Source organism: Colossoma macropomum, unplaced genomic scaffold, assembly GCF_904425465.1.
Source record: "Colossoma macropomum unplaced genomic scaffold, Colossoma_macropomum, whole genome shotgun sequence".
Lineage (NCBI taxonomy): Eukaryota > Metazoa > Chordata > Actinopteri > Characiformes > Serrasalmidae > Colossoma > Colossoma macropomum.
The window spans coordinates 631334-653653 of record NW_023495386.1 but is presented as its reverse complement, the minus strand read 5'-3'; the positions used below and the strand labels follow the sequence as shown (position 1 = coordinate 653653).

At 37.4% G+C, this 22320-nt stretch overlaps 1 protein-coding gene across 1 annotated transcript in view; it reads right to left on the bottom strand.

The window, feature by feature from the left end:
• The window catches only part of hephl1a (hephaestin-like 1a), a 42808-nt gene that overhangs the window by 1867 nt on the left and 18621 nt on the right, over nucleotides 1–22320 (bottom strand). The window contains exons 10-18 of the mRNA XM_036562389.1: nucleotides 20204–20357; nucleotides 19909–20121; nucleotides 14815–15034; nucleotides 14546–14685; nucleotides 8938–9066; nucleotides 5478–5578; nucleotides 4648–4873; nucleotides 1357–1496; nucleotides 1113–1266 (exon numbers count right to left, since the gene is read on the bottom strand). Of these exons, the coding sequence (XP_036418282.1) occupies nucleotides 1113–1266; nucleotides 1357–1496; nucleotides 4648–4873; nucleotides 5478–5578; nucleotides 8938–9066; nucleotides 14546–14685; nucleotides 14815–15034; nucleotides 19909–20121; nucleotides 20204–20357 (1477 nt within the window). The remainder of the gene's footprint in view (nucleotides 1–1112; nucleotides 1267–1356; nucleotides 1497–4647; nucleotides 4874–5477; nucleotides 5579–8937; nucleotides 9067–14545; nucleotides 14686–14814; nucleotides 15035–19908; nucleotides 20122–20203; nucleotides 20358–22320) is intronic.

Here is a 22320-nt window from a genome sequence, read left to right as displayed (position 1 = left end):
CTCACCCTTCTTTAATAAGTACACGTGAGGTACATTTTTTTGAGTCTGACATATTTTTAAAGCAATTAAAAACACAAGTGTGCCAACTTAAAACTCATCTCACTCTGACTGGACCTCACTTGAGGTTCGCTGTCATGGTAATGTTTACTCTAAGTGGTACTCCACGCACGCACGTCATTTTGGACTGGATTACTTGTAGTGCGAATGTAAACGAAGATTCTCCATCAGATTGTTGAACAGAGTGTGCATATAAACACGTCAGTCTTAATCTGTAATCGGAATGTATTCAATCGGATTGGGAAAAATCTTTGCGTGTAAACATAGCCAATGGGCATCATTTACCAGTATCTTATTTTAAGTTGTCTCTTAAATTTGTTCTTGAGAAAAGTCCTAAGAAAAAGTCTACGTCAGATTAATGACATGTTCTTAAACCGCAGAATTGTTTGCACCTTAAATGTATAAATGTATATAGATTTGAAAGTTCATGGAACCACAATTAAGTAGCCCTGTGCAGGTGTGCCATGCAGGATTTCTCTCAGACTAATGATAAGGAAGGTAAGGAACCAAGCAGTCACTCGAAAAGAACTGAAGGACGACCTGGAAGCAGCAGGAACAACAGCTTCTCAACTAAAAAAAGGAGCACATCTAAAGCACCTCTAAAATTTGCACACAAGCATTTGGACAATTCAGAACTGTTTTGGAACAAAACTCTAGTCAGACATAAACAAAAAAGAACTCTTTGGCAATAATTCATATTTGGAGACAGAAGATGTGCATATGATCCCAAGAACACCAAACCCACAGTTACAAAGGTGGGTATCATGTTATAGGGCTGCTTTTCTGCAAACAGTACTGGGACATTACAAGTCATAGCATGAATGGAGCAATGTACTGGGAGATATGTACTAGAGGACAATCTCATTTCTTTGGCCAAGAAAGGAGAGGAGTTGGACAATTCAACAAGAGTTTTGGTTGCAAGATATAGTGTAAGTTTCATAAACAAATATAAACAGATAAGCAACAGCACATTTCCACTGCACTTTCTATAGATATCCATGGTGTCTATCTCCTGCACTAGTCTAGTGCAGTTACCTTTCCTGGGCTTTACTTACTGAAGATGGTGAAGGTGGTCTCCATGCCTGCATGGATGTGGTCTGTCACATGACAGTGGAGGAGCCATGTTCCAGGAGTTCCTGCTACCAGTTCCACAGTCTGAAAGGTTCCAGGGAACAAGTCATATACATCAGCTCTGTGGGCGTGGTCCATCTGAAAGAGGAAGAAAAAGAGAAAGTGGAAGATGAGAGAGATGTTTTTGTCTGAATGTAAGAGTACATGCCTATATGAAGGAATGCGTACCTTGTATACGAAGCTCTGAGCATGGAAGTGTACTGTGTGCAGATCTATTTCATTCCCCAGTCCTATTAGATACCACTCAGTGCGATCTCCTTTCTTCATATTCAAACCATGCAGGTTAGCGTAGAGCTTTCCATTAATGCCTGATCACCACAGGAGGAAATAGAACATAAATCAGTACAAAGTGCTACCAGTGTACTTGTACAAATAATAATAACAATAATAATAATAATAATAATAATAATAATAATAATAATAATAATAATAATTTCAGTTTAGAGAGCACCTTTCATAAATTTAAGGATGCTTTACAATGAGAAGACTTGGAGGAAGAAGAATAGTGTGCAGTAAAGAGGAATGTCTTAAGTTGGGCTGTAAAGAAAGCGAGGGTAGAGCAGTCACAAAGAGATTTTAGGAGAGAGTTTCAAAGTTTAGGGGCAGTGGCACTGAAAGACCTGCCACCAACTGATGACTTTTGTGTTTGGGAGTGCACCAGTGCCTGAAGATCTGAGGGCGCAAGAGGAGTATGTAGGGGTGAGACTATGAAAGCCTTTGAAAGATAGCAGGAGAGGTTTACTACTTCATACGGGAGGATACTGTTAACCAGTGAAGCTGATGGAGGATGAGGATGATGTGTACAAAGTGCTTGATTAAAGTTTTCACAAAAAAACCCACGGAAATATGGGAGGCAAATCCACCCAAAAAACAAATTAAAATTAAAACAATAAAATGTAAACGCAAACCTCTTTTTGCCATGGAAATGAAATACCTACATTTGCAGTTTCATTTTTCACATAAAAGCATGTGTCATTTGTGACAAAAATAAATTTAAAACAGCTATTTATCATTTTATTTTAGTCATTATTCTGGTATTTTATGACCATATCTGAAATCCAAAAGCTAATAGAGAAAAGAAAATCCAAGACTCAGTTTGGCTTTGCCTTCATGAAATGCAGAATGCGTGTCAAAACTAAAATCAAAATGCAATGTTAATGTTTGCATTTCTATTTCATAGCAATAGGCTGCATATCTGACAAAATGAAAAATGCAAAATGGATAAATCAACAGCAAAGTGACAGTCAGTTTTCGGTGTGGACGTGCTTTAAGTGTCAGAACGGCGGAAACGAACACAGGCGCCATCTGGTGGTGATTTACGTTTCATTTCCCACTTTGCTTTTTCCTTTTCAAGGTGACCAACATGCAAATATATGTTAATTAACAGTAGGCAGGGCTATGAGGTACATTTTAGGACATCCTCAGACCTCAGACCCAAGTGAGGCTTGGATTTTTTCTCTATTAGCTTTTCCATTTCAGATAAGGCCATGAAATACCAGAATAATGACTGAAATGAAATGATCAATAGCTGTTTTAAATTTATTTTTATTTTTGTCACAAATGACTCATGCTTATTTGAAAAATTAAATTGCAAATGTAGGTATTTAATTTCATTCTCAATTTTGGCAGGATATTTGCGCAGATGTTTGGAAAAAGAAGTGGCAAAAAGAGGTTTGCATTTACACTTTATTGTTTGAATTTTAATTTCTTTTTGGCTGTATTTGCCTCCCATACTGAAATGGGAGTTGCAATAATCAATTTGGAAAGTGAAAGCCAAAGGGGTCCAAACTATCGTTTGCTGTACTTTTTTTAGTGTTGAGAGTGTTAAGGGCTTTAGCTACTAAGCGAGGAGAGAAAAAGTGAATTGTAAAGAGAAGTAGTAAGGGGTGTGTCTATTTCATTGAGAAGCACGTCCATATTAGTATTATCCAATAAATGTCCAGCACCTGCAAAGTTAGTGTTAAATATTTGGTATATATAGAGTATTATATATACAGAAATCTATATAGTTTGGAACAGACACTGATTTCTTTTTGAGCAAATGAACTGTCTTCCAGAATTTGAAGTTTGAAGAGTTTGAAGCTGAATTTGAAAAAACTCAAGGTAAAATTCTGCTTTAGCATTTCTGATGTAGGATGTACATTTATTTCTTAGCTGCCTGAAGGGATTTCAGAAGCGTAATGAGTATCACTCAACGGCAAGTAATTTAAAAAGGACTGGTCATTAAAATTTTAAAGTTTCTTCTAACCACCTTCCGACCGCTTGACTTTATTATGCTAGTGTTTCTTATGCATCCCATAGGGCAGTGCTCACTAAAACCAAAGTCATATACATCTACAGAAGTAATTTTTTAGATCTGTCAGATAAGATGCAATCTTTTAGTGCTGACTTGGTGGGGTCAAGCAAATTTGGTCATGTTGGGTATGTAATTAGTTGCATTAGAGATTTATACACACTTCCTTCAAGTGATCAGATGCATGAGTTAACCAATTTACATTAAAAACATGTAGGATCAGCATTTCTGAGTTGATGTATGGATTTAAACGTTCAGCTAAATCATCAAAAGCATAAGAGTGCCCGGACATAGGTCTGTAAATCCCAGCTACCAAAAACCTGTTATGGTGTCCTGTGCTCACATTTAAGACTAAAAACCCAAAACATTTTACTCTGGATAATGCATTAAGACTTTTTTGAATGTAAACAGCCACTCCCCCAAACGATGCTTTCCTATTAACTTTGTTTTGTTTCCAATACTACTGCATTAGACACAGACTGTTTTAACCAGTATTCAGTCACAACTACAATATCTGTATCAGCTAGTGAAATCAAACTGGTCAGATTATCCAATTTATCATAAAGAAGGCTTCTAATGTTTAAATGGATAAAGCCTATGGCTTCTCTGTGTTTGAAAGTAATAGGCTCTATTAATAATTTTGTAGCAAGCATAGGTTTTGGGGTCTTTGAGGCAGTTTGGGAGCAAAAGGGTTACCGGGATGGCTTAAAATGATGAGATTAGCTGGGTTAATAAAAAAGTTACCAGTTTATTCCCATGTTTGAGTGGATGATCCTAGGTTGTTTGCTAGTGATTACAGGAATAGCTAAGTACTCATTTCTAATTTCAGGTAGTCATTCATCAAAGATTTCAAATGGGCATGCGTATTTAAGCTGTTTAATTTACTTTCCGGATATGTCATCCATATCAAAGGAAAACAAAACCACTCAAACCAAAAGCCAATTGTCCAAATCAAAATAATTAATTACTGTATGCTTTTCTGGAGATCCAATAAAACTGGGAAATTCAAAGAGCCCAGGGAAAGAGAGTAAAACAAAACACAATTGTCAGTACGTCATCACACGGTGCCTGGCCCCTCTGTAACTTATCTTTCTCTGGTATACATATAATGCCATTTGGATTCTTCCTTTTTTTAACACACATATGCATGCACACAAGCAGATTACCGTGCATCAAGTTGCTTTCCATAAACTGTTCATCATCTGCATTGAAAGTCTTAGGGTCTTTTTGCAGGTAAGTTCTGATGTTCTCCTCCAGGTACCAGGACTCATTCTCATCAAACACCATGAAGAGCAGAGCAAAGTCTTTATCTACATCCCTTCGCCGGTTGTCCTTTGTCAGAATCCCTTCACGACATACCACCAAAGGCCCAACCAAACCACTTGCCAAGTCCTGTTGCAGCGCACAATACACGTACACACAACCATAACACAAAACACAATTTTACCACAATCCAAAAGACATACAAACACAAAGCCATAGAAGCATATGGAGTGAATGCATATCAAACTGCCTTCAAAACAGTCCAGCACAGTTTGGTGATTTCCCTGCTCCAACGCAGGAAAAAACCTGGTAACTGCCAAGTTGGATTTTGTGTGTTTGAACAGGCAAAAAAAGCTGTGCTGGTATACAGCCCTACAAGACTTGAGTTCCCCACCCTCAATGGCCTGCTTTCACTTTGTATGCCACAAACTCTGCACTGTGCATCGGTAGGAATATTCAAAAATGTTAAAAAAAAAAATCACTATTATAGACTTGTGCAAAAGAATGGGCACTTCTGGTCAAATCCATGCTTTATTTTTCCAATATGTTAAAGTTAGCAAATAAAAAAAAAGCTAGAAAATGCTATATTAAATTCGCTATAGGGGACAGTTTAACTTATTTTCACTTACAAAATCAACATGTTATTTGATTGTGGGTGTTAAAACCTGTGCATACATTTGTATGTACCCAAAACCAAAGTCAGCATGCTCCCATCATGGTGCTAAAACTATACCTTGACAAAGTTAGCTGATGAGTAGTAGGCAAAGGTTATGCAGTTGGGCTCAGCTAGACCAGGACCGGCACTGACAGTCCAATTATATCTCATCACTTCACCTAGAATAAACACACACACATACCCAAGACACACACACACACACACACACACACACACACACACACTCTTCAGTATGTGAGACAGGTGTTATACTAAGGCACCATTCATATTACTACAACTCCATTTCCAAAAAAAGTTGGTCACAACTAATGAGGTTAACTGGCCAGTGACATGATTGGGTACAAAAAAGAGCATCCCACAGAGGTTGAGTCTTATAGAAGCAAAGATAGGAAGGTGTTTACCATTTGTGAAAGACTGTTTGGGCAAATAGTGCAGCAATTCAAGAATAATGTTTCTCAACGTAAAATAGCAAAGAACTTGGGGATTTAAACATCTACGGTATATTAAAAGATTCAGAGAATCCAGTGAAATCAGGGACAATTCCATAAACCATTGTCTGTGAACACAGTTCATCACTGCGTCCTCAAAAGCAAGTTAAAACTCTACCACGCAAAGAAGAAACCACATATAAACAGAAACCAGAATCATGACCGCCTAAGCTTGTTTAAGATGGACTGAGGTGAAGTGAAAAAAAGTGTCCTGTGGCCTGATTAATCAAAATTTGAAATTCTTTTTGGAAATCATGGACACCGCATCCTTTGGGCTAAAAAGGAGAGGGACCATCCGGCTTGTTATAAGCACACAGTTCAAAAACCAGCATCTCTGTTGGTATGGGGTGCATTAGCGCACATGGTAAGGGTGATTTGTACTGTGAAGGCACCATTAATGCATTATTACAAGCACGTCTCCATATTAAGAGTCCAGGTGCTAAACTGGCCTGCCGGCAGTCCAGACCTGTCGCCCACTGAAAACATCTGCTGCATTATAAAACAAAAAACATGACAAAGGAGACCCTGAACAGTTGCTAGAATGGGAAAATATTTCATATTAAAAACTACATCAATTGATCACCTCAGTTCCCAAACACTTACAGAGTGTTGTTAAGAACTGATGCAACACAGTGCTAAACATGCCCTTGTCCCAACTTTTTTGAAATGTGTTGATGGCATCAAATTCAAAATAGGCATATATTTTTCAAAAAATAACAAGATTTCTCAGTTTCAACATTTGATATGTTGTCTTTGTACTATTTTCAGTTAAATATAGGGTTTAAATCATTTGCACATCATTGCATTCTTTTATTTACATTTTACAGACCATCCCAACTTTTTTGGAAACAGAGTTCTAGATTGAAGTGGCACAAATTCATTTTTTTGCCCTAAAGGAATAATTTGGCAAAAAATCAAATTGACAGTTTTCCACTTCCTCAGAGATACACAGCCAATTCCCAAAAAGCCGGGACAGTATATGAAATACCACCAAAAACACAAAGTAGGGATTAGTAAATTCTGTTTGATCTGTGTTCAACTGAAAACAGAACAAAAACATGATATTTGATGCCTGCAACACCTTCCAAAAGAATTGGGACAGGAGCCTGTTGATCATTCTTACATCATCTTTCCTTTAAACAGAGCTTAATAATCATTTGGGGACTGAAGACACATACCAATCCAGTTTTGAAAGCAGAATTGTTTTGCCATTCTTCAGTTATACGTGTCTTCAGTTGTGCATATGTATGGAGCCTTCTTTGTCATATTTTGCACTTCATAATGTACCAAACGTTTTCAACAGGAGACCAGTCCTAGCACCCGCACTCTCTGACGCTTAGTCATGCTGATGTAACTTGCACAATGCGGCATGGTGTTGACATCACTGAAATTGAAAGCGTCTTAAAACATATGTTGCTTCAAAATGTGTATGTATCTTTCAGTGTTAATGGTGTTTTCACAGATGTCCAAGATACCATCCCAGACCATGACTCTGGCTGTTAAACTTTATGTTGATAACAATTCTGTTCTTCTTTGGTCCAGAGAATATGATGCCCATTTTTTCCACAAGCAAACTGAAAGGCTGTCATCAGACCACATTTTTCACTGTGCATCAGTGCACTCTGGATGTTGTTCGTCCACTGTGCAAAGTAGTGTTAACATACATTGTGGATGCAGCAACAAACAGTATTTATTGACAACGATGTGTCACATGCCTTGCCCTTTATGCCCTTTCGACTCTTTTGATGATATTATGGACTGTAGAGGGTAAAATACCTAAAATCCTTGCAAACACTCATTGAGAAACGATGTTCTTCAACAGTGGGACTATTTGCTGATGCATTTTTAGGCAACGTTGCAGGTCTCCCTCAATCCATCTTCACTCATAAAGGACTAGGCCTTTCCAGGGTGCTCCTTTATTACCCAAACATGATTACATCACCTCTTTCATGTCTTCTGAACATTCAAAAGCGTTTCTTAAAATGCCCCGTCTACCTTTTTAGAACATGTTGCAGGCATCAATTTCAGAATGAGTGTTTATTTACAAAAAAACAATGAAGTTGATAAGATAAAACATTAAATCTTGTCATTGTGCTGCTTTCATTTAAATACAGGTCAAAGTGGATTTCTGTTTTTATTGGCATTTCACATAATGTCCCATTTCTTTTGGAATTGGTTTTGTAGTCAATCAACCAAGATATGTTTCCTGTTCAAATTTGGCTTCTTTAGTTTAGCGTTGGAGCTAATGCAGCTAACAAACCCTATAAGTCAACAGTCACCCAAATCTTTTTTTTTTTTTTTAAATCTTTTTAGATATTTTTGTCGAACTATTCCTTTAATGTGACACAAATCTGTTTTTTAAGAGCTGTGTGAATGCAAAAATATCATATATGTCAAGTCAGATCTGAACCACTTATATATATATTGTAGCTTCCCAACAAAATGTATTTCCATTTTTTTCCAATTGCTTTTTTCTACATTGTTTGAGCACATAAGTTGCCCTTTACATACTCTGAAAATTTCATGGTGAATTGAGTAACTAAAATGTTCCAAAATTGCTTGTAATAAAATATTTTTTCATTCCCTTACATGAAAAGTAAAGAACATTATTCTTTACTTTTCATGTAAGTAAAGAATAATGTTCTTTACTTTTCATGTAAGAATTTATTCTCTGGATAACGATGATGTGTTCCTAGATTGGATACATATCCGATTCAGGGCCATGCTTCTGTAATGACAATGGCCAGATTGGATTTCATGTTTTTTTCAGCACCATTAGTTTGCACGTATTACTGTTATCATCTAGTGTTGGAAGCTTGGCAGCGGTGGATAATGTGAAGTTATCACCAAAACCATAATGCATCTGGCCATTTTTCTGCTTATCCCCTAATCATGCACAGCTGATGAGTATCTTCATTTGTTGTACATTAGAAATAACGCTTGTAATGTGAGTGAAGACCAACTTGCCCCAAAATATAAAAACTCACTTCATAATGTTGTTACATTAGATGGAGCACTGTTTTGTATACCTTGGGAAACAGGTGTCAGGTGAGCCTCGCTGGTCTTCACACCATGAGCATGAACTGAGAATGATCCATTAGCTTTGTTCTTGAACACTACCTGAATCCTCTCACCAACCTCCATTCTGAGGATGGGACCTGTACAATAAACAAATACATAATCAAACACAAATGTGAATGTACAAATAGAACTGAAATAATTTTACAATGACACTGCACTGCAGTTGCAAATGTCACCAATCTTCAGTGATATTCCTATCAATACAGAGTTTCACCAATCTCCCTCGTTGGGGCACAACCTGACGCATTTTGTTTTTTGCTTAATAATTTTAAATGTATTTGATCAAGATTAATGTTGGTATGCAAGTAGCCTATACATCTCTGCTACAAATGAAAACAATGAATGAAAACTGAATGAAAATTTTGTTTCCAGTACCTGCCGTTTATAAAGATTGAAGCTAAATGCGGAGTGCATGGAAAACAAAAATTATATTTCATCAAAATAAATAGGAGTAGTGAAAAGGTGCTGTGTTAAATGTGGTAAATGTATTTTTTATGGACTACTTTTATCTCTTATCTTAGGAGTCCTATTTGTAACACAGCATTACAACTAACCATGCCATGTGGAGGCTGCACATCAGCTTGGCTAGCTCTTACTGTGATTTGTACATGTACATGCTTCAAATAGTGCTGTATGACAGCCAACAAATTGGTAATAAAAAAAGTGGGTGTGAATTCTTTGACTTATACCCTCACCTCAGTAATCTAAACATACTTTCAGAACAGCTTTCAGAGTGAATCAAGAAATACATTACATGGGCAAAAGTATTAAGACACACCTCTTCATCGCTGAATGCAGGTGTTTTTTAATTCAGTCCCTTTGCCACAGGTGTATAAATCAATCACCCAGCCATGAAGTCTGCCATTACAAACATTTGTGAAAGAATGAATTGGTACTGTAATGGTACTGTAATAGGATGCCACCGTTGCAACACCTCACTTCACGAAATTTCTTCCCTCCTAGATAGGAACCAAAGCAATTCATCCACAAAGTGGCAAACCACGTAAAATTACGGAGCGGATCGCCGAGCGCAGAGGCGCACTGTGCATAAAAGTCACCAACAACTGCAGATTTCCAAACCACCTCTGGCATTAACATCAGCACAAAAACTGTGTGCTGGGACACAATATTGGTTTCAATGGCTGAGCAGCTGCCTGCAAGCCTTACATCATAAGCACAATGGCAAGCATCGGATGGAGTGGTGTACAGCACACTGCCAATCGACTCTGGAACAGTGGAAACATATTCTGTGGAGTGACGATTCACTCTTCTCTATCTGGCAGTCTGATGGATTGGTCCGGGTTTGGCGAATGCCAGAAGAATGTTACCTGCCTGACTGCACTGTAAAGTTTGGTGAAGACGGGACAATGCTAAGGTATTATTTTTCAGGGGTTGGCCTAGACCCCTCAAGGAAAAATTTAATGCATTAGCATACTAATTGGACAAATTGTTTGATTCCAACTTTGTGGGAACAGTTTGGGGAAGGCCCTTTTCTGTTACAGCATGACTGCCCCAGTGCAAAAAAGCAAGGCATACAATGGCATGGTTGGCTGAGTTCGATGTTCGAGACAACTGCTTGGGCAATGTGAGGCGTTGACACATGTTTACTTGGTGGTATCAATTCACAACTGACAATCCTGCAGAAAATAAAGCCTGAACTACTCTGATGGTAATTTTCCCGGTAAGAAGCTGAACTGGATTAAATTATGTATTACACATGTTTGATTCCACATACAATGCACATACACACAGACAAATTAACCATAAATGCTGCTGTAGGAGTACAGAGGGAAAAAAAGACTTGCTAGAGATGGAGGTCAGATTTGGCTTTTTAACTGGCACTGTACTTAAAACTGCCTCTTTTTCCTATGTCAAATTCGATGTTTGGCGAATCTTCCACTTGTGTATGGAAAACAGGTTTAGCTTGCAGTCCAAATATGTGAAGAATAATTTGACATGTTGCACTTCTTTAGCAACTTAATATTATTTTTCAATTTACAATGGAATTTACAAGTGAGAAAAACATTTTACTAGTAAAAGTACATTTAAGCAGTTGATATTTAATATTTAACTTTCACACATGCAAATCAAATTCCTGATATCAAGAATTAAATATTTGCTAGTTGAAATTCAAATTTCATTGTGTACATTGAATTTCTGAGATCAAGAAAAAATGAAAAATAAGGCAAAAATGGCTTGCCATAGTAATGAGTATTTCAGCATGTTAATTTGAGTTTTAATTGTAATAAAAAAAAATGTTAAACTTTAAATTACATTAGTAACAGTTATTATAGTTACACAGTTCACAGTTCACAGATGTGCCAGTGACCCATGCCATGTGCACGAATGCACCCCATATACCATGATGAATACTGGCTTTTGAACTGTGCACTGATAACAAGCTGAGTGGTCTTTAGTCCAGAGGACACAGTGTCCATAATTTCCAAAAAGGATTTCAATTGTTGATTCATCGGACCACAGGACACTTCTCCCCTTCCCCTCAGCCCATTTTAAATGAGCTCAAGCCCAGAGAAGGTGGCGGCGTTCTTCTTTGCGTTTTAGAGTCTCAATTAGCATTTGTGGATCCAATGCCGAACTGTTTTCATAGACAGTGGTTTTCAGAAGTTTTTCTGAGCCGATGCAGTGATTTCCATTACAGAATCGTGTATGTTTTTAATGCAGTGCCATCTGAGGGCCCAAAGATCACAACCAGCAAACAATGGTTTTTGGCTTTGTCCCTTGCATACAGAGATTTCTCCAGATTCTCTGAATCTTTTAATGTCATTTTGTACTGTAGATGATGAAAAGCAAACTTTCTTTGCTATTTTACATTGAGAAATGTTATTCTTGAATTACTGCACTATTTGATCATGCAGTCTTTCACAGTGTGGTGAACCCTCCTCATCTTTACTTCTGAAAGACTCAGCCTTTCTGGAAGGCTCATTTTATACCCATTCATGTTGCCAATTAACCAACAGGTTATTTTTTAAGCATTACACAACTTTACCAGCCATTTGTTGCCCCGGTCCCAACTTTTTTGGAACATGTTGTTGGCATCAAATTCAAAATAGGCATATATATTTTTAAAAAACAATAAAATTTCTCAGTTTCAACAAATATAGGGCTTAAATCATTTGCACATTGCATTTTGTTTTCATTTACATTTTTCACAGCATCCCAACTTTTTGGAAATGGGGTTGTATAATGAATAGGAAAAAGGCTTGAATTAGTAAGATTCTTATTATGGTTATTATTATATCTGACAAAGAAAGTTTGTTTCTTGAATGAGTTAACAGCATCTTTGCCAAAATCTTTACTATATACATATATATATATATATATATATACATACATATATATATATATATATATATATATATATATATATATATATATATATATAGTAATTTTAATTAATTATTGACCCACAAAAATGTAATAAGGGGGTAAAAAATGAAACAGTTTAAATTAAACAATGGATCAGTGAATATTAGTCTAGTTACTGGCCACTTACATATCAATTTCTAGCTTTCTACTAGGCAGGGAGTGTCATTCCTGCACTTCCCCTGAGTTACATAACCAAAGCAGTATTGCTACAACCCATGCTCACAATGTAAGGTTTATCTCTCTGCTTATTTGCATGCTGACTCTACCATTAGCTTTTGAATTTTGCACTTTCTATATTTTGAATTTGTTTTCATTGTTCTTAATGCATACTTATTCCCAGTTCTCAGTAATGCCGGATTTCAGAACGTCTTTGACACATTCTTCCTGTTTTCGTAATGGTGCACCATTTTCTGAAGGTACACTTTGTTTTGTCTGTGAGCTGTCAGTCATACAGTCAAGTTCATATTTACAAGTAAAATATGTGAAAATTATCAGTCAAGCTTAGGCCTCATTGTAGAACAGACACAGACTTACTGAAAATAAATTATCTTTAACTCTTCTTTGACAACTCATCAGCTTCCACTAAATGACAGTGACACTCAGATGATGAATATCAACTTAACAAGTCTGAAGACTTTAAAGCTTGGACATTGAGCAACTTCCTCCTATTCAAATAAGACAAAACACAGATCTCTCTGCTTGGCCCAAAACCAGTTAGAAGGTAGTTCTTCTTTTGAGTCTTGGTTTCTGCCTCTTTCTCACAGGGAGGTTTTTCTTGCCACTGAGGTCCTGCTCATTACGAACATGGAGATTTCTGTAAAACTGCTTTGTGATGTCTTGCTGTAAAAAGTGCTATGCAAATAAATTTTAACTGAACAGAAAAAACTGTATGAATTCATTGTTTCTAATTGTAATTTGTCTTTCAGGGCACATGCTACAACACTGGAACAGACTACTAAATCCATAAAAATACTGCTAAGTGCACTATTCTTAAATGCTGCAGATCAACAAGTTAAATGCATTTAATTTTTCCTGGTTGGGCTCCTGTAATACCTGCTATGAAGATGTTCCAATAAAAGCCTAAACAAGCTTCAGGTAGGTGGTCCAGTAAGTCTAGAAGGCAGCAGTCATTCTTATACAAAAAGCATATTATTCTTGTATTGTCAACATTACACTAGTTGCCACTCAAATGCTGTACTGATAACAAAATATTGCTATTGACTGAAAGCTTTAAATGACCTTTAGGGCAGTATCTGAGTGAACCCGTGACCTATTATGAGCTGCAACAAATTTATTTCACTATCTGTAAGAATGCAAAGAGTGTTTTCTAGTTTTCTATCTGATAAGACAAATCCCAGATAACCCACTTGTATGCCTCCTCCCTTAGTGACCATAAAACATGTTACATCAGGAAAAAAAAGAGCTATTATGATTAAGTAGGTTGGACACAACCCTTTTTTTCAAAAAGATAAATGAATCTTTTAAAAGACCTAATGTCTTTGGAGAAGCAAATATTTTACCTTAAGGGTAAAACAGAAGTGTTGAAAAAGATATGAGAACAACATCTTAAGTGTATAGGATTTAGGGAGAATCTTGGAGGGTATCCTTGATGATGGGGTCCTATAATAATTCTTAACAGTTATGTATTCTCGAGTGAGAAACATATACTGCTTTTAAAAGTAAATTGCATTAGATTCACATATTTTTGTACCTTTCTCCCTCTTTCCTCTTTGTGAAGCTAGAGCCTTGAAACTTGGTATAAAAAGATTCAATGAAGGCTGAAAAGAACTGAAAGCACTTTTCAAACACAACTTACTTAACCCTGCTATACTTTTTTCACCTTGTCACCATCCCACAACCATCAAATTTGACTGAAAGATTCAGCTGATTTGCGTAAGCATAGCGCTCTCATAATGGGCTTTAGTAAGTCTGTGCAGAAAAAATCTCTCTGTAGATTTTTACATTTTAGTGGACATTAGTGAGCACTAATGATCATGCCCTCATGCTCTGGCATATTAAACATGCAACTTCTGAACAGATGGATGGAAACAGCATAATCTGGATTCAGACATTAGTGGAATGCACCATTCAGGAGCCCCATTATACATGCTCTAATGACTACAGCTATGCTGAAACTTCAGAGGTCATAGATCTATGTTTATGCTGTACCCAGAATTCCTAAATGCTCTTCATCAGGACCCCTGACCATCCTGTTTGCGAAGGTATCATCTGTGTACTGGCGGAACACCACCTTCTTGTATTCAGGGCCAATCAGACTTTCTGATTTGCTGAGGTAAACACTTCCAGGACTGAAAGAGAGAGACAGACATGATCAAACATTTTAATATTTTAATTCAGTACTTAAGAACAACATGTGTATGTCTGTTTCCAGGGTGTGTATGTGTGGAGATCTTTGTACCTTAAAAACTGACACTGACCTCTCCTCCAAAGCAGCATTATGTGTCTCCAACTCCCATGTCCGGTTTGGGGCATAGTTCCACACCACTTCTTCTGCAGCTAAATAGAACATCCTATCAGGCCGAGAGGTCGTGACTTTGGACATGGGGTTCTGGCTCTGTGAGCATTGCTTGACTGTGTATATATGACGCATGCCCCCACGATGGTGATCAGTTGTAAGACAGCTCAGCTCAAAAGTACCTGGGGCCAAAGAACAAAGGGCATAAAAGATTAGGGTATCTAAAGCATAGATATACATCAGTGTTCACCAAACCTCCCCCTAGAGACCTACTTTTCTGCAGTGTTTAGACCTGCATCTAACATGCTGCCCCACCCCCTTACCTGACATTAATGCAGCTGACCCAATCAATCAAGAAGTTCCATGTTATTGTTAATTAGCTAGAGCAGGTATGGCAGACTGTGGTTTGTACTAGACCAGTGGTCACCATCCTTCCAACCCCCTGGAGAGATTAGTTCCAACCTGCATCTATAATATTGCAAAAAGGGATTATATATACATCGCTGCTGTCGAATCAAAACCTCGTATCTTCAAAATGGTAACTTTACAGGAGAAGGCAAAAACATACTTTACTTTTAATGTAAGTCAATGGAACCAGACTTTTTTCCACGTAATTTTGGGCCATTTAAACACAATGTAAAGGGCAACAGAAATTTTCAAATTATGTCAAAAACTGAAAATCGACAGAAATGATATGAGGTTTTGTTCCAACAACAGCGATATATATATATATATATACACACACCCCCCAGTCAGGCATAACATTATGACCACCTCCTTGTTTCTACGCTCATAAGCATTTATTATAAGCTACAATTACAGACTGTAGTCTATCTGTTTCTCTGTATACTTTGTTAGCCCCCTTTTACCCTGTTCTTCAGTGGTCAGTACCCCCATGCACCCTCACAGAGCAGGTACTATTTGGTGGATCATTCTCAGCACTGCAGTAAGTCTGACATGGTGGTGGTGTGTTAGTGTGTGTTATGCTGGTACGAGTGGATCAGACACAGCAGTGTTGCTGGTGTTTTTTAACATCAGGTGCACACCAAATTTTTTTTGTGCTGCTCCAGACAGGTAACCAGCATATTCACAGTTATGAAATAGAAATAGTATCAACTGACAGCAATGTGTGCAACCTGAACACCTTTTTTATGTATTTTTAGTTTATTTTCGTTTAGTTATAGCACTCAATTGGTACACAGATGTAAGCAAATTGTCAAAATACAGAAATCTGCATTGCATTTTGTGATCATTTTCTTTAACACTCTTATCAAGCTCTATCACTGGAGTGTAAACACGCTTGTATTTACAATTTGTGTGCATTTTTAAGACAGCTAGATTAACATTAATGCTCAGTTTTTTAAAACCTAGATCATAAACATTTGATCTACTGTCTCTCTGTTCCAGAGAGATCCCATCACTGCATGTAAGCATCAGATAAATGTAAATCTAAATATTAATTCACTCAGGCATGTCTTATGGCTGTATTAGCTTCCTTATTTAAATTTTGACAGGTCTTGTGCAGCTGTCTTTTGAAAACAGAGGTGCATTACAAATATAATGCCATGTACATCGTATGTTTAAACAATCAGAAACATGCAAAAATGTCTATGGATTATAAGCAAATTATGGGCAATTTAATCATGAAAACCTGTATATGCATACATGAGCATTTGTTTATGTGTCTTGACTGCTCCAAGATGGACGCATAGATGTATGGCCACGACTGAGAGCACAAAAAAAAAAAAGTTCAAAACTTAAAAAAAAAATTTTGCATGAACCACTCCATGTGAAAGAAAACCTAAACAAGCTTTTTCACATTCTAGTCTAGAGGTGCTCCAGACAGATAATATATGAAAAAAGTACTGGCAAACAATTAGCTTGGTGAAACAAAAAACTTGGGGAGATAACTGGTTGACAACTAGCATGCTAATGCTAAGTATTTTTTTCAATCTTGTCTCTGAAGGAAAAGCTAAAAACACTGATTTAAACAGCTGCAAAGCTCACCTAGTTAGCCCTTCAGCAAGCAATGCTAGGCTAGTCAGCGCTAGCAGCTGCAAACGTAAACAGTGGTACAGGTTTGTTGAACAAATACATTTACCCAATATATTTCTATACTCATTTCCAAAATATATGTTTATACACACGGTACAGGACCCCAATTGTGTGATTCCCATGTCACAGAGTGGCCATGGTTTAGTGCCAGAAGACCTGTCATTCTAAATCAGTTGACCAGTAGATACTGCAGGTGAACACCCTCTTTTAAGACCCACCTTGTGAAAATGTGCCAAATGTCAGAAGCAAAAGAAATATTCCAGAAGCAGACAACGATAGCAAAGGCTGGCAATATAAATATTACATTTATACCAAAATCAGTAATAAACTTTTAGAAAAAAAAGTTAAATTGACTTAATTCTTATTTATTATTTTAGTTGAAAAGTTTGGCACAAAATTAACTCTATTGTTCCCTTACCCATTAAAGAACAGGTGAAAAAAAAAACACTGGAAAACTAAATGGCTAACGATTTGCATGCTATTTCAGGACCAGGTGAAAAAACATTCTTAGCATTAGCATGTTCATTGTTAGCCAGAAAGCTCCCTAATTTTTTTCACCTGAGGCACTTTCAATCTCAAAACCCTGTGTACTGTTTTGCTATGGTTTCCGAGTTGAACATGTTTAATCCAAATGGTGCGAAAAAGTGTGCAACAGGCTTTGATGTAAGTTTTCTCTTGTTTGATGGGTGTATCAGAGGTTTTGCCCAATCAGAGACGTGTATATAAACCCTGCCCTATCAAAAAGGCAGTGCACACAATGGGTTCTAAAAAAATCCTCTAGCAAAGTACTACTGAGGACATTAGAAGACATGTTTGTATTTTTATTGTAGTTTTTTAAAAGAATAAGCTATGTGTACACTTCCACAAACACTCTTTGTCATGTTTTTGAAAACATCAACTTTATAATATAGTTGTTTGTATAATTACTTTTATTCACATATTTAAATTCATTTTTTATCAGACTCCTCAGGACGCCTCAGCTGCTGCGGTTTTCAACACACCACCGTTTCCATTTTAAAAAACACTTTGCATGCTTTGTTCATGCAGCAATGGAAAAAAATTACGCCAGCTTTCACCAGCAAGGAGTGGCTGTTTTCTATGGAGCCCTGGAGGGGATGGAGGTAGAAAAAATAATTAACTAGAGTGAACGTTTTGCAGTTCGTACACACGTTTTCTTTTATTTATGGTCACGATTTCCTAAATCATTCCCTCGTTTTCTTTTAATCGCGCGCACATTTTCTTTACTTCGTGGGTACCTTTTTTTTTTCATTCATGATCACAATTTTCTAATTTGCTCTCTCGGTTTTTTTTAAACCATGGTCATGTTTCATTTTTAACTGAATGCACGTTGTTTGTATTTTGATAACAGCTCCCTGAGACTGTCTGATGGGTTTTGATGTTTTAGATTGATGAGATAATGAACAGAGATGCTAATCAGGTCTGATTTTGATTTGGGGGTTATGAGGAAACTGCAGCTCCTCTTCACAGCAAACAGCCCTCGGTGTTTCTGCTCCCACGTCAAGCTGCGGTGTTAGAGACCATCACACAATTACAAGAAGAAATGATCAGTGATTCAACATCCTCACATTAACATATCTATATCTAATCAATAGATCTATTAAACTCTCTTGCCATTTGACATCATTCCACATGAACATTTCTGTTTGTGTTTAATTTGAGTTTGTTGAAACGTTGACGCTGATCATTTCTTCCTGTAATTGTGTGATGATCTCTAACACCACAGCTTGTCCCGGGAGCAGAAACAGCGCTGAGTGAACGCGCTGCGTCTATATCTCTGTTAAATATAATCATTAGAAAGTGCAGTTTAGTGAAGATTGTGTTTAATGTCTTCCTTTATTTCACCTTCAAACTGCAGCTGCACTGATGAATCTGTGGGCCATTTGCTGTGAAGAGGAGCTGCAGTTTCCTCATAACGCCCCAAATCAAAATCAGACCTGATGAGCATCTCTGTCCATCATCACGTCATTCTAACATGTCAAAAGCCGTCAGACAGTGTCAGGGAGCTGTTAGTTACTTCTGCACAGGACAAATAACACGACCTGCATCTACTACATTGATTTTGCGCACGAATAAAAAAAAATAAACAACGCGCATTCCATTAAAAATGAAACATGACAACGATTAAAAGAAAACGAGAGAACAAATTAGAAAATCGTGATCACAAATAAAAAATAATGTACCCATGAAGTAAAGAAAACGTGTGAACGTTTAAAAGACAACGAGGGAACAATTTAAGAAATCGTGACCACGAATAAAAAAAACCATTCGCTCGAAATAATTTTTTTTTTACCTCCATCCCCTCCGGGGCTCCATAGTTTTCTCCAGGGACGAGGTAAAAAAAAATCCTGAGAAGCTAAGTGGGTAAGGTGGAAAAAAAATCTTAGCACACTAATTGTTAGTCAGTTACCTATTTTTTCACCTAGTCTGCATTCATCCCCAAGAAAACATAGCAAAACAGTGGTGTGTTGAACAGCATGGCAGCTGGGAAGCAACTATGGCAGCTGAGAAGGCCATTCTTCTTGTTTTTTTTTTTCCCAAAGAATTTTCAGAGCCTGATGAAATTGGTATAAATAAGTGTTAAATACTTCAAAATACATCTTCTGCTGTAAAAGTGGGACTCTTTGGACTTGAACTCTTTTCTTATCTTACCCTTCAGGGCTTCTGTATGATTTAGATCAGAAGTCACCAACCCTCCTCCTGGAGATCTACTTTCCTGCAGAGTTTAGTTCCATCCTGCATCTAATATGCCCCCCTACCCATAAATAACACTAATGCATCTAATCCAGCCAACCAAGAACTTCTGAAGAAGTTAATAAGCTGGAGCAAGTGTGGCAGACTGTTGTTGGAACTAGACTCCACATGAAGGTAGCTCCCCAGGACCAGGGTTGGTGACCACTAATTAGCAAAATCTTTCAGTGAACATTTCAGCAGCATATTGAAAAACATCTACTTTTTTCATAACATCAAGGCAGCCACTTACCATCATTGTCGGGTATCATTGAAACTGTGACACTAGTGTGAGGGAACAGACTGAGTGTATCACGTGTGGTGCCATCCCGCTGAAATGTATTGCCCTGGAAATAAACACCATGGAGATCCACCTCTGTGCCCAAGCCCAACGTGTGCCACACAACATGGTCCCCTTCACACAAATCCAGCCCAGGAAGGTTCCCATACATGAAACCATTCACCGCTAAGAGGGAACACACACAAGACATTTACACATTAAGCTGTGTATTCACAGTGAAGCAAATATACACATTAATAGTACTTACAGTGCATTTTATTGCTCTCCTGAAATCCTTCATCATTTCTGTCTTTCTCAATGCTTCCAAACTGTTCAATGTTCTGGTTCAGATACCAGCTTTCATTCTCATCCATCACTGAGAAGAGCAGGAAAAACTCCTTTTGCACCTCTGACCCTGAATGCTAGACACACACACATGTACGCACAAAGGCCAGATGTCAGACATTTGTTTGTAGAAATGTCACAGAGAGACAAGCAGATGTCAGTTGAGTAAATTTAGCAAAAAGATTAAAATCTAATCTCTAATTCAAATGTCCTTTTTATTAGCCAAAGTAGCAAGGACCAAAATTTGATTCAACCAAAAGAGGTGGCCTCGGTCTGGATCAAGCTGAACCATGGTTCGGTTTGCAGTGTGAAAGTTAAGACAGGCTATCGTCAGCCATTAAACAATAAAAGAATAAAAAGAACTGGGAGAGAAGTAAAAATGAGCCATGGTAGCACATGGGGACAGAAGGAGACAAAATATTTAACTGTAAATTGGTCCAGCGAAAAAATGGCAAAAGTCAACTTGAAAAACTTGTAAAAATGCCAAAACTTACACCTTATTTTCTGAGAGGGTGAGAAAGAGAGAGGATGTTCATTTTTCTCCATTCAAATGGAAAAAACACTGCCAATGTCTAATGCAAATAGGGAGAACATGCAAACTCCACACAAAAAGGACCCTGGTTTCCCAGCCATGGAACCAAACCCAGGCCCTTCTTGATGTGAGGCGACAGCGCTACTCACTGCGCCACCATGCCGCCCTCAAAGAAAATTTTGGTAGGTGGACCAAAATTCATCTTTTACTTTGGGGGAAAACACATTCCATCAAAATAATGAATGCACCTATGATTTATTACATAAAATATATATAGATACTCTTATTCCAGATTTTCTTTAGGGCAACTCACAACACTGTTTAGGCAAAAAGAAACGGCAAGCATATACAAAGAAAGGGGGATTTTCTCTTACTGATTTTAAATGTTACTATCGGGCTATTAACATAAATTATAGGAGAACATGGCTACAAAAAGACCAGCCAACACTAAATCAGGGTGGTATAAAATGCATAGAACTGATCATCAGGACTTTTTCAAGTCCCCCAAGCATCTCTGTGGAATAATGATGCCAAAAATGTTAATTGGTCACTAAGGCATACAGCAGGGATTCCTTATGTTAGGCATTTGATAGCAATACTAAGCTATTTTCCTACGCTTCAACCAAGTGACAAATTGACAATGTAAATTTCCACATAATCAGTTCTGGAGGTATGTCCAAATGCGAAGTACCCTGTCTAAATAGTTAGGAAGCCTCATATTCTGCCCCATTGGCAGCCCAATGGAAGAACTACTGATTAGATCATTATCATGTCGCAGCATCACTCCCAAGAGTTATCTCTTACTGAAAGAACGATTGTGTGACCCTTTGCTCACGGTGAAGAAACAGTGGACAGGGGACCTAGCTGTGGAGGTATGTTCGAATAACATTAATACAATGTAGAAAGAAATGGGTAATAGACTCATTTAACTAAAAATAATACACAGATGGCACTGAAAACCAGAACAACCATTTAAATAGAATCTAATACCAGCAGATTCCTGCTGGAGATGTGATTGAAACAGCAACTTCATTCTACATATTCTATGGTCATGTCCAGCACTTACAGCACTTGAATAAAATTCAAGAGGTTGTGTTTGAAGTTCTAAACAAAAAGTTTCAAATATCTGCCTAACTTTCTATTTTAGGTTAAACCACTGAACTTCAGGACTTTGACTTCTCTTTTACAGAGATAACAACTGATTCTACAAAGACACTGGAGGAAGAGACATTCGCCCCCCGAAGAATTAAGAATGGTCTACAACAATGGCTGCTTATGAGAGTAACACAAGTTCTACTGAAAAGGTTTGATCAATATATGCTTATGTGGGGCCCTTTCTCCAACTGGCTATCTGTAACTTAAAGGTCAACCTAGTAATTCAGTATTATAAACAGGCTGTAACTTTGTACCTTGAGGTAATGCCAGTTTGGTGGTTCTCTTTTTTTCTGTTTTGTAAGTCAAAGTGTTGATGGTTCTTCAATCAATTTCTTTTTGTCTCTTTATTTTGT